This window comes from Lissotriton vulgaris, chromosome 8 (assembly GCF_964263255.1).
Source record: "Lissotriton vulgaris chromosome 8, aLisVul1.2, whole genome shotgun sequence".
Lineage (NCBI taxonomy): Eukaryota > Metazoa > Chordata > Amphibia > Caudata > Salamandridae > Lissotriton > Lissotriton vulgaris.
This window is the reverse complement of record NC_141696.1, coordinates 532,507,779-532,521,414: the sequence shown is the minus strand read 5'-3', so window position 1 is coordinate 532,521,414 and position 13,636 is coordinate 532,507,779. Positions and strand designations below refer to the sequence as shown.

The 13,636-nt window shown below is 44.4% G+C and overlaps 1 protein-coding gene across 1 annotated transcript in view; it reads left to right on the top strand.

Moving 5' to 3' along the window:
- CLTRN (collectrin, amino acid transport regulator) overlaps window positions 1-12,605 on the top strand; it is a 159,218-nt gene extending 146,613 nt beyond the window's left edge. Inside the window, exon 6 of the mRNA XM_086934341.1 lies at window positions 10,698-12,605. Coding sequence (XP_086790467.1) covers window positions 10,698-10,857 — 160 coding nt within the window. The 3' untranslated portion in view covers window positions 10,858-12,605. The remainder of the gene's footprint in view (window positions 1-10,697) is intronic.
- The last annotated feature ends 1,031 nt before the right edge of the window (window positions 12,606-13,636 follow it).

Genomic DNA, 13,636 nt, shown 5'->3' with positions numbered 1-13,636 from the left:
CCGAACAACTGATGTCTGCCCGGCTAACGCTTGGCTACATTTCCTGGAAATTGTATATCGTTCTCCTATGTCCCAGCCAATCTCATAATCATGCCCTGAGTGTTTACCATGTCTAAATGTAATGATGTAAAAAGTCGTGCTGGTAAGACACATTGAAGAGTTATTGAGCTCGGTGATGGCAGTGTATGTTCCTGAATGCATTTTCCTAGGGACTTAAGAGCAATGAGGTGCTCTTTTTACACAATGTATAAAATACATTTTCCCTGATAAACTGAACTTCCTGAGTAAAGCAAGAGTCAGAAGAAATCTTTAGTAGGTGTGAGCAAAGATTTAATTACAGCCATGTAATTGGGCAAATACGGGAAATTTTGCACTTTGCACTTTGCAAATCTGTACGAAGTTCCACAAATTTGTCAGAGGCTGGCATAGTTTCACTTAGTCTGTTCTGAAATTCCCTGCAGTCGGCTGTCCCTCCCAACATAGACAGAACTTTGGGCGACAACGAAATGTGATTTCACGCTGTTATCTGAATGGCAGTGGAGAAACATAATAGTCACCGCTCAGCTACAACACATTCTTTCCCCTGTGCACTAAAACCCAACCTGGTATTTCCAGCAGTGGGGAAATGAAACAAGTGCTTTGGCATAGAAGCAACAAGGTAAGTGACTTCCAAATTAGGGCCTGCATAACTGTGGGAAACTTCAAGCTGCAGCACAAACCTCATTTTAGCCCACAATTGTGTTAAAACATCCTTCACCAGTTATGACGTTGCAAAGCTGACTCTATTTATAAAAATTTATATTTAGACCTGAACACAACATTGGTCTCTGGTAGTGTAGCATCTGACCGGACTGGATTAGCTCAAACTCAAACTTGTTAAACCGAAGGTGCAATAATCCTACACCAAGCCCCTTACCCTGGGAATGTGTAACCAATGGTTTTTATGTGAAAAGGTATCAAATGGTCTCCCTCCAGGTGCTGTTACTTTGGTAATTCCTGTTAGACCACTGTCAGTAAGACTAAAGAGGGATAAAGGTCTGGAAACACAATGTTGGTCTGTTATAGACCAGATCTTCCATGTATTGTTGACAGCAGTTCACTCTTGTTCAGTTTTAGTGGGGATTAAATAACAATAATGCATAGAGAACAGAAAGACAATAGGTATTCTTAAAAGTTAGGAGAAGTGAAACAGTTGTTCAAAAATAGGAAATTAGAGATGAAAGAGAAAGAAAGATGATCAGGCACTAACAAAGTGGAAGTAAAAAGAATGTGAAAAGTGAGGAGCAAGTTGTAAGAGACTTTGAAATGATGTAATTGACTGTGGGAAGGGGATAAGGGTTTCCTGATGACCATGGAAGAGGAGAGTGGGTAAATACTTGAGGCCAATAAAAGGAAAATGAGTGAGAAGGATGAGGGTGAGTATTGTGATAGAAAGTGATGAGAAGAACAAAAACTGAGCATTTGGAGTATTTGAAAGAAATTGGAGGAGCAAATGAGAAAAATAAAAGATAGGCGAGAGAAAGATAGGAATAGAGATTTAATGGGTAAGATGATATGTTATGGAAGGGATTTAAGGCAGTGGATGAGGACAAAATAGAGCTATGAGAACAAAATAATGAAAACTAATGGGGGATGAAAGATGTGTGTTGGAATGCTTGCTGTTGAACCAATTCCTGATTATTCCAATCATATCATTTTGTTAACAAAAGTATTTGCTCTGCTCCATGACCTGGCAAATATCAGGATCCTCTGTGAAAGGTTTAAAGGTTTGTTTATTGTACAGTTAATAAAAACTCACAATTATAAAACGTACAAATTTTAAAAAGTCGGTATCTTCATTTAAAACTAATAAAGTGCAGTAGTTCAAATGTAAAAAGTCTCAGCTATTGTTGTATATGAGTCTGTGGAGTTTTCGTGTCCTTACTGCTTCCACTTCGATGACCGTGGTAGCCAGGGGTGTTTGTTTTGTTGTTATTTGACTTCTGCTAGAGAAGACCCTCTGGTTTTTTCGTTTAGTCTTTTGGCCACTATCTCAAAGTATTTTGTTATTCTGCAGTTTAGCTGAGTTTCATCAGGGTTAAAACAGAGCATCACGGCCTGCCTGCAGCTCGTTATGCCTTTCTGGTTCCATAATGTTCGTAGCAGAGAGCGCCTTATGTCCAGGAGTTTTGTGCAAATGCAGATTATATGTATAAGGTCCTCTTTCGCAGAAAGACAGAGGCGGCATTGATTTGCGGGGTTTTCCCTTGCCCATGGTGCCAGGTGCGGAGCTATAGGAATTCTGCCCATGCGCATGGTAAGAAACTTCTTTTTTGTCTTTTGTGTGAGGCCCATCATTAGGTAGTCTTGTGGTTTTAGAGCGCTGTAACCTTTCAGCACCGCCCAGCCGTGCGCTCTCTTAGCTAGGGTGGCTTTGTCCTCGATTAATGAAACCATCTTAGTGACTTTTGACACCACTTTTTTGAAGGTACGAGGGTCAGTTGCCGACTCCCATAGGTCTGTGAGTCCTAAGACCTTCAGTGAGTCCATTAAGTAGGTCCTTGCAGGTGAGTTGTCTCTAATCGATAGTTCCGTCCATAGATGGGCGTTTAAGGACCCTTGGTCCGCATCTCTGATTTTCCGCCAGCTTTTTAGGTATGCGCCTCTTCTCTCGACCGCTTGTTTCTGCAGGCCGAATTCTAGCCGAATTTGTGCTGGTGATGAGTTGTTGGTGAGATGGAGTATTGCCCTGTATGCTTGACTGATGGTATTGTCTAGTGTTGTTGCGTCTTTCCCTCTCATGGCCTCGCTGCCGTAGGTGAGCATGGGCTGTAAGCGAGCTTTTATTACCTGTAGGAGAGGGCCCAGGGTCCGGTCTGGGAGTACTTTCTGCAAGGGTCTTATCGATAGATGGAATGTCGTACCCTTTCGGCGAATGGTATCTAGTTGTTGTTTGAAGGAGCCATTGCCGTCTATTATGACTCCTAGGTATTTGTAGGAGGTTACCTGGTCTAACCTCTGTCCGTTCAGGAACCATGCAGGTTTCCGTTTTTTATGGTAGTTTTTTGTCATTACTTTTGTTTTGTTTAAGTTGATAGTTAATGAGTTGGTTTTTGAAAATGCATTGGTTTTATTGAGGAGATGTTGAAGACCGATAGGGGACCGACTGATGAGGACTAGGTCGTCAGCATATAGAAGATTTGAAAGCGTGATGTTGCCTAGTCTTGGGGCGTGGGATTTGACTGTCTCCAGGTCGTCGGGGAGGTCTGCGAGAAAAAGGTTAAACATCGTGGGGGCTAGGACGCAGCCCTGTTTCAGGCCTTTACTGGTCTTGATTTGTCTCGAAAGATGCGTGCCAGAACCCAACTTGATCCTGACCCAGGTGTCGGTATATAGCATTATCAGCTGTTGTAAAAGTGGGCCTGGAATTCCCCATCTGTCCAACTTCCGCCAGAATTTTTGCCGATCCACATGGTCGAACGCGGCACTGTAGTCTATGAAGCACGTGAAGAGTGCCCCCTTAGAGGTTTTTGCAGCGTCGGACAGAAGGGTAAGCGCCAGCAGCGTCGGACAGAAGGGTTAGCGCCCTCTGTGAACAAATCGGGGGGTTGATGGTTTCAGATAAAACTAGATACCCTGGTTTGAGGGCTAGGAGTTGATAGATAAAATAAGGGGGCCTTGAGGGGAGGTAAGGTATAGGGATCCTCGTCCTATGATGACACTCAATGAGCAAATATCCCTCATCTGGTGGCTAAAGGTTAAGGGCCATATGTATCAAGAAGTTCTTTTGCGATTCTCAAATAGCGATTTTTTGTGAATCGCTATTTGAAAATTGCAAAATGCTATGTATGTAGGATTTGCAATATATTTTGCGAATCCTACATATTCCTTAATTGCGAATCGCAAATTGTGATTCGCAATTAAGGAATACCTTCCCATTCATTCCTATGGGCCTAGAGGCATGACTGGGAAGACATTCTCAATTAGCAATTAGCGAATCGCAAATTGAAAAGGCAATTTCAAGGGTGCAGGGGTGTCAAAAGGACACTCTGTTGCATTCCTGAAATAAGCATGGGTGCACATGTGGCGCACATACATGCCCTAAGTTCATGTATGTGCTTCATATTGCACTTCGAAAAGTGCAAAAAAGTGAATTTTTCAAAGAAATCGCAAATTGTCACCAACTTGAAGTTGGTGGTAATTTGCGATTCCTTAAGGTCAAATTGCACTTTTTTGGTTCTTCTTACATTGCATTTAAGGAATAACAAATTTTGCGATTCCTTAAATGCAAACGCAAAATAAGGAATTTCAAATTTTTGCGATTCCTAATTTTGCCTTAATACATACCCTTTGGCAAAATTGCATTCGCAAATGCCGAAATTCTGCGAATTTCGGCATTTGCGAATGCAATTTTGCTTGGTACATATGGCCCTTAGTGAACAGGACAGTTGAGAAAGCTAGGCCGGAGATCTGCCTCGAAATTGACAACACCTGCTACCAAACTAGCAAAGCATGTAACATATGTAACAGTGCTTGGAAACACATAACAATGTTCCTCACAGTGACATGTTACATTTATGTGACTGGGGCCTTCCCTAGGCTATTGCAGGGTTCAAAGTAGCCTTACGCCAGGAACTATATTAGTTAAGCAGCAAGCCCAGGAACCCACCCTAGTGCGTCGAAGGGCTCCTCTCAGAATGGCATTGTAGCACACCAGACCTCAGTATCAGCCTCCAAAGCTGTGTGATCTGGGCTTGGGGTGGATGTGGACTAAAATGATAATCTTTTGCCCTTTAATAATTTCCATTTTGACATTGACATCTCGGAGGTGAGGGCATGTGGGCTGATGAAGTCAGTGATGTCTTCGTTGAACTGTGTGCGGGTTCCTGGTGGTCTGTAGATGAGGGTGCCTCTAAGTGTGGTCCTGGGGTCGGTGTGGATCTGGAAGTGAAGGTGTTTGGCGGCCGCGAGGTTGTCGTTGGAGCTGGTCGTGATTCGGATGGTGTTCTTATGGACGATGGCGATGCCTCCACCTGTTTGGACGGTGCGGTCTTTTCGGATGATCTTGTAATTGTCCGGGATAGCTATGGCGATGTCGGGTGCTGATGAGGCGTTCATTAATGTTTCAGTAAGGAAGGCGATGTCCGGTGATGTAGTGTCGAGTAGATCCCAGAGTTCAGTGGCGTGCCTGTGCACCGAGCGGGTGTTCAGTAGGATGCATTTCAGGTGGTTAGAGTCGGAGCTGTGTTTGGTGGAAGTGGAATTGCTGTGGGTTCTAATGCAGGAGAACTTGCAGGAGTGGCAGGAGAACGGTCCATGAGTGTATCCTGGGGTAGCTATGCAGCATTGTGGTATGCGTCCGGGGTTGAGGGCCAGGAGGGAAGCGGCGTCGTCCGTTATGCGGGTGGAGAGTGTTTTGCGAGGACCAGGGGGCCTGGCGCTGGACGTGGTCCAGGCGCGGACGGGCGTAGACGGGCTTACCTTTGCCGCACCTTCGGCGCGCATGGGGCGCGCATGGGGCGCGACCGCTGCGCGTGAACGCTGCACGCGGAACCATCTGTCATATGTGGATGGTGGAGGGGGGAGGGGCGAGGGAGGATCAGCTGGGAGGCGGGAGCGGGACGGAGACCCGGGCAGGGAGTCACACAACAACAACAACAAAAACAAAATGGCAGGCAGCCTAAAACGAGATACTAAGCCAATGCGAAGCAAATGGCAGTGGCCCCGGTACAGTCAGGCACACCTTTAAATTAACCAGCAGGCACATTTATTTATTTACTTATTTAGAGTTTTGTATAGCGCGAACAAGACCTTTGGGTATCAGAGCGCTTCACATAGCATGACATGAGGTAGTTAACGTCGGTATAGTTGTAACCTTTTCACAACATTTAGAGGTAGGTACATATTTTGTAATATATTGCACATAAATGAAAATCTCCGAGCAGTTTTCTCTGTAGCAATTTTCATAACATTAAGAGGTAGGTGCCTATATTGCCCTCAAAATTAAAAATCATGAAACTGTATTAACAGCGCACTCTGACAATATAACGCTACGAAGTCTGAATGAATACAGAGATAAAGCAGTCATGCAGTCTAGCGCTACGATGTCCCAATGAATTAAAATGCTATTAAGGCAGTCTAGCGCTCCTATGTCCACTAATGCAGATGAGTAGATTAATTCCGCAATATCCGCAGCGATGCGCTACGATACCAGGCTGCATGGCAGGCAGGGTGGGGAGCAGCGTGGGGAGCGACCTCGTCTGCAGGAAAACAGGACGGTTCAGAAAAGGGGGTGGTGATGGACAGAATCGTTTTGTCCACCACAAGCGTGGAAGGGTATGCTCAGATGTGAGTCCCTTGCTCACTGCACCATCAGGATTCAAGCAAGCCGGGCCGAAGACGACTGTAATGCCAGAAACCGGTCCCCGGAAGCTTGTTTCCTTTCCAGTATAAGAATTGGCTTGGTAGTTTGGTCTGCCCTGTTCCCATGATGCACTGGGCCAGGGACAGACTAATTTGCATGTAGCAAGGTTCTGAGCTGGGATGGTGCAGTGAGCTAAAAAACGGTGATGGATCAAGCCCTGATCTGTTGACTGGGTACAAGTGTTCTGCTTAATTCAAATACTCTGTCCATCACCACCCCCTTTTCTGAATCATTTTGTCCACCACAAGCGTGGAAGGGTATGCTCAGACATGAGTCCCTTGTTCACTGCACCATCAGGATTCAAGCAAGCTGGGCCAAAGATGGCTGTAATGCCAGAAACCGGTCCCCGGAAGCTTGTTTCCTTTCCAGTAAAAGAATTGGCTTGGTAGTTTGGTCTGCCCTGTTCCCATGATGCACTGGGCCAGGGACAGACTAATTTGCATGTAGCCAGGTTCTGAGCTGGGATGGTGCAGTGAGCTAAAAAACGGTGATGGATCTAGCCCTGATCTGTTGACTGGGTACGAGTGTTCTGCTTAATTCAGATACTCTGTCCATCACCACCCCCTTTTCTGAATCGTTTTGTCCACCACAAGCGTGGAAGGGTATGCTCAGATGTGAGTCCCTTGCTCACTGCACCATCAGGATTCAAGCAAGCCGGGCCAAAGACGGCTGTAATGCCAGAAACCGGTCCCCGGAAGCTTGTTTCCTTTCCAGTAAAAGAATTGGCTTGGTAGTTTGGTCTGCCCTGTTCCCATGATGCACTGGGCCAGGGACAGACTAATTTGCATGCAGCCAGGTTCGGTGCTGGGATGGTGCAGTGAGCTAAAAAACGGTGATGGATCAAGCCCTGATCTGTTGACTGGGTACGAGTGTTCTGCTTAAGTCAGATACCCTGTCCATGACCACCCCCTTTTCTGAATCGTTTTGTCCACCACAAGCGTGGAAGGGTATGCTCAGATGTGAGTCCCTTGCTCATTGCACCATCAGGATTCAAGCAAGCCGGGCCGAAGACGGCTGTAATGCCAGAAACCGGTCCCCGGAAGCTTGTTTCCTTTCCAGTATAAGAATTGGCTTGGTAGTTTGGTCTGCCCTGCTCCCATGATGCACTGGGCCAGGGACAGACTGATTTGCATGTAGCCAGGTTCTGAGCTGGGATGGTGCAGTGAGCTAAAAAACGGTGATGGATCAAGCCCTGATCGTTTGACTGGGTACGAGTGTTCTGTTTAATTCAGATACTCTGTCCATCACCACCCCCTTTTCTGAATCGTTTTGTCCACCACAAGCGTGGAAGGGTATGCTCAGATGTGAGTCCCTTGCTCACTGCACCATCAGGATTTAAGCAAGCCGGGCCGAAGACGGCTGTAATGCCAGAAACCGGTCCCCGGAAGCTTGTTTCCTTTCCAGTATAAGAATTGGCTTAGTAGTTTGGTCTGCCCTGTTCCCATGATGCACTGGGCCAGGGACAGACTAATTTGCATGTAGCCAGATTCTGAGCTGGGATGGTGCAGTGAACTAAAAAACGGTGATGGATCAAGCCCTGATCTTTTGACTGGGTACGAGTGTTCTGTTTAATTCAGATACTCTGTCCATCACCACCCCCTTTTCTGAATCATATTTATTCCAGGCACTCCCCATCGTGGTCGATGCCGACTTCTTTTGCAGTATAAAAACCCTCATGCTCCGCTTTATTTGGCGGGGAGGGAGGGCTCGCTTTCCCTTTGCCGCACTTCGGCGCCCGCGGGAGGAGGGGCTGGGGTCGGCCTTCCTAATATGCTTCTCTACAATAAAGCGGCACAGCTTTGAGTACTGGTAGAGTGGTCTCAGCCGATGTCAGATAAACACTGGCTCCATATGGACAGGAGTGTGGCGGGGAGGACGATATGGGATCTGGCATGGAAGCCCAAGAGGGACAGGCCTAAAAATGCGTATATCAGCACCCCCACAGGTACCACCTTGAAGGTGTGGGATTCACTCGCCGGGGATGAGAGGTGGACAACGTTCCCCTCCCCGTTTACGCCCATCCATTTCAATCCTGCCTTCCCGCCTGCCCAATTTGAGGGGCCCTTTGATATCTGGAGGAAGGGGGGCTGTTTTGCCCTCACCCACCTGTTTCATGGAGTAGCCCCGCTAACATTTGACAACTGCAGACGGGACTATGAGGTCCTGCCAACGGAACGAAACCATCATGCCCAGCTTCTCCACTGGGCGCTTTCCCCTACTATTCACGACGCCTCTACTAGAGCTCTCACCCCCTTTGAGGCCTTTATCGCTCGGGCCTCTGGCCTGCGGGGAGCTATCTCCTTTCTTTACCGTCACCTCCTGTCCACGGCAATCTCCCCCAGGCCGCGATACATGGGATCGTGGGAAGATTTGTTGGGCCACGAGATTTCTGATGTAGAGTGGTCGCAGTTGTGGAGGGACTTGGCGAAACACAATCACTCCGTTGAACTCCGAGAGGCCCATCTTAAAACGATGATGGACTGGTACCTCACCCCAGCCAAACTACACCGTATATATCCGGGCGCTTCCGATAGATGCTGGCGGGGCTGTGGCCTGTTAGGTGACTTCCGCCACATGTGGTGGGACTGCCCCGCTATCCGCCCCTATTGGGAGGAAATCCTCTCTCATATTAAAGAGATCCTGGGATACCCCGTGGCAGACTCAATGGCACACGTGCTACTGGGCCTCCGTGATCCACTGCTGGAACATCAGACCCGGGTGGATAAGAAGATCTTATGATTGTGCATTGGGGCGGCCAAGACTACCCTGGCAGCGTCCTGGAAGAAAAGGGAGGCCCCAGCGATTTCTTTATGGTATGCTAGACTGTGGCGTTTGTTAAGCATGGAGGGCATGGCTGAGGTCTTCCTGGGGGATTTTACAAACTTTACCTTCCGCTGGGGTCCACTGGTCCGCTTCCTCTCTAAGGAGCTTCCATCTGCGGTCTACCCACCCACATTGCGGGCCCTACATCTCTTCCAGATATGAGTGTTAGTCGTATGATTGAGTATGAACGGAGGACGCTACCACCACCGGGAGGGGGGAGGGGGGGTTGGGTTTTTGGGGGGGGGGGTGGGGTTCTTTAGTTAAATTTTCTGGGACGGCATGCGGCGGGAGAGGTACAACGATGCTCCGAAGAGGCTGCTGCTGGTTGCAGGCATCCATGATATGGAGGGCTACCGGGTCTGTGTCACTAACACCCGTGGACACACATTGGACCTGGAGTGCGCAAACTGTGACTGCTTATCTTACGTGCCCCGGCCCTCTGGATGGGGGTCTTCACCTTTAATCTTAAATCTCTCCCGCCTGCCATGATTGCCCCCTGTGAGGGGAATTGTGCGAGATTGTCGCGAATGTTTTTCTTTCTGTTTTCTACCAATAAAATACACCTTTGAAAAAAAAAATACTTCTCCCAAGTAGATAGGCCGTATCTCTTTGCTAACCCTACTAGCATAATGAAGCGAAATAAATCCTGGCGTAAGCACACTTTTATGGATGCCAGGTGTCAACAGCCAGATCTCAGTGAAACCACAAAGGAAACAAATAAACAGTACCATCTCGTACAGATAACTATGAGAATTCAATCCTACTTATTGTATTGTTCAAGTCACTGGGAGATATTGCGTTCTGTTGAGATTTAGAATCAAGCTCTGTTTGCACTTTGTTATGTGTTTCGTATGGCTTCTATGGGTATGTTAACCGCCCGCCCTGTCCATGTGATCATGTCTCAAAGCAAACATTATTGCACTTTACTTTTTTCTGGGGGGGGGGGACTTACAAGGTTGTTTTATCTTAAAATTGTACACTTTTAGGTCGTGTAGGACAGCTCTTATCTTCCTTCAGATTCTGAATGATAAAAAAATATGCTTTGCTGTTTCCAGTTGTTTTAAAAAGCACTGCTCACTGCTTTAAACCCATGTATGAAAATGTTTATATTTTTACTCTCTGTATGTTTTACACATTGTTGTTGCAATTAAATGATTACGTTTCGAAATCGACTAAATCTTTTTGACAGATTGACAAATTGGTTTCAGTGACTTGATTAATATCAATTACAAAGTCCATATCTTATCGAGTAACAGATCTCAAACTGTGTATTAGTAGTGGACCTATCCAAAACAAAGTATTGTTTGTTTGGTTGAGTTCCTTTCTATGTTTATATGTATTTGATCTAGTAATATATTAGTAATATATAAAATAAAGACACATGTTACATATTTTAGAAGTTATATTAGTTAAGGACTCTAGAATATTCTGACACAGCAAAACTTGATGATATTATTTTACTCTTTTTTAGAAAAAAGAAGACGGCAAGAGAAATTGAAGATTCAGAAGGCATCAATAAAGTAACAGATGGAATAGAAAATAGAGTTTACTCTGATTTAGAAGATTCGAAGTGTGGTCAAGTTAATGGAGTATATGTTCCCGATGATAGTGAAAATGTGACTCCAATGTGAAACACGTTTGTTGCTCTTACAAAGATTTAATCCATGATGTTGTAAATCCCAATTCATTAATCCAATTGGAGGGATGAAGAATAATGCAATGTAATTGTTTGGTAGAGTGGTGGCATAAATGGATAATACGCACTTTGTTATTTCAACGGTGTGTGTCTGGAAGACACAAGTTAACCACTGACATCATGCATATCCACTTGTGAATGCAAACATCACACAATTAGTAACTGTGCATTTTCATTAAACAAAACAACTGTGTTCAATTCACACTGTTGCTTAGTGGATCCCAGTACACGGCTTGCAGTTCTCAAGTATTAAACACACATTCCCTGGATAATTTTCTTCCTGACCATTGTAAGTGGCCATGCAAATTTTCATTATTACTCAAGGTAATAAGGCTTTTCCATTCAATATACTTTAAAATTGATTGGAGTTTTTTTTACTACTTTTCACCAGCACATGAAATTTTGGAATAATGTAATGGATTTATAAATGTCGATTTAATCTGGTTACAGATTGTTATCAGTCAATATATCATATTTGAAGAAGAAATTATAATCCGTCTTGACCGTATCTCTTTTAGTGCAAATTTTGCCTTGAGGATTTGATTGCCGTATGAAGTTGACTAGACCAAAAGCTCCAGTATCCTGATCTCAAAGTGGTTTGTTGCGAGCATGTTATTTCTTCCAGTTTGGAGACTTTTATTGTCTTAAACGATCTTATTCTCTTCTCAAATTCTGGGCAAAGGCTAAATTCTGATTTCTTCAATAATATACTGAAATTCGGGATACTGTCATCACTTCCAGCATACAGTGTTACTTATCAGGATTTGCATTTAAAGGCACGTTCTGCTAAACTGTATGTTTCCCCGAAGAGGGACCATTCAGTCTAACAGCCTTATGATCATGTTCCCATGAAGGCGTTATATAATATTTAAAAATCTTTTATGTCGAATGTAATTTGCTGCTAACATGGAGCACTTGTACAACTACCAATTAACAAACAATTATCACTTTAGAAACACATCAGTGAAAAATTGTATACAAATTGCATGAACTCAAGATAAGAGTACAGGTATCCTAAAGACATTATTAAGTTAAGTAACAGGATAAAAAGTGTGATCAGTCACTCTTTACGAGACAGCACAAAGTACCTTGGCTGGACCATGTCATTACATAGACCAACCACTTGCAAATCAGCCATGACACTGTCTTAGAAGTGACTGCAAGTTAAAGCTGATCCAATAAGAATGCAAGTAACAAAAAACGTTGTCCTGGCCAGATGAGACATAAAACAATGGCATTGGCTTTGATTGATTAAGACTGGTTCAAGCTTTTTCAGCCATCAGTTTTATTCTTCTTTGCTGACTGTTGCTAGGATCCTCCATCAATCAATCGATCAAAACATTTATATCAAAGTCCTTGGTAACCGTGTGTTTCTTGTTTATCATTTCATGGATGGAAATTGATCCTCAGTGTGCTCGAAAAAGACCTACTAAATATAACACTTTTGAAGAAATGTTTAATTTACATGGAGAATGTCAGAACATACATCGAAATTTGATTGAAGAAAGACAGTGTTTGTCAGTAGGCACTTGCTACTGTTTTCATGGCAGCACATTCTGCGAATGAGAATCTTTTTCATTCTTAGTGGGTATAAAAAATACATTCTAATGAGGATGCACATCTTTACTGTAGAATATGTTTTGGCGTTACTTTTGTGTCTTTTTTAATAAAAGCGATACAGTTATACTTGTGTGTCTGACTAGTACCTTGGTTCAGACATTAACTCTACTCTGCCATGGATTTGCCACCTGCCCGGATCACAATTTTTAGGCAGTAGAAAAGGCAGGGATAGTGGCAATTTGACAAGATTTTCCTCGTGATCCCCCCCCCCCCTCCCACGGCAGACCACCCACATGGCATTTTATGGTATGGGATGGTCAAAGTCGCCAGTCAAGAGTCCCTGGTTAGTAAATCTAGACAGTCCTGCTCAGTATATGGGATATTTATTTATTTCATTGATTGTTTTTATTTTGTGGGAACTAGAACCTTCACATGCTTTGTAAGAGAGACGAGCTGCAAATCAGGAGGGGCTCAGCAGGTGATTCAGGCTTCTGCTAACTGCAGACGTTCCCATAGAGTAACAGACCAAATACAATCAAAATCTTTTTCCCAAGAAAGCTCCACATTAGTCTTAGCCCGTTCTGGGTTGGGAGAAGAAAAGAATTTATAAATCAGAGATGCTTTAGGAAGGGTAGAAAGAATAACAAGAAGAGAAGATTTAGGAGGTAATGAAGTTAAAGAGGGAAGAGAATAATAACGATCAAGAATAGTCTCCATAAGGATAGTACATTTATGTATAAATGAGTGAGGGCAGCGAAACAAAATCTGGAATTGGGGGAAAGATCTAGCTGAAACGCCGTCAAAAAGATGATTGACCCATATAATACCTCTCGATCTCCAACAGATGGGTCTATTGTTAAAAAGTATAAGGGAATTATATCAAATGGGGGAACTTAGAAAGGATTCTCGAGAGATATCATGCGTAAAGAGCAAAGGTTTTAAAAGAGAATAAGTATGTTTAAACAGAGGAAGGGAAGTACAAGGATTCTTAGAAGAAAATCCCAACACCTCCTTAAACGAAAAAGGAAGCAACAAGTTTCGTTCAATATCAAGCCACAGAGGAGAAAAGGGAGAAGGATCGGAAGAAAACCATCGGGAAGCCTGTCGTAGGGAAAAGGAAAGTGGACACCACCGTTTGATTTGTGTTTGCGAAG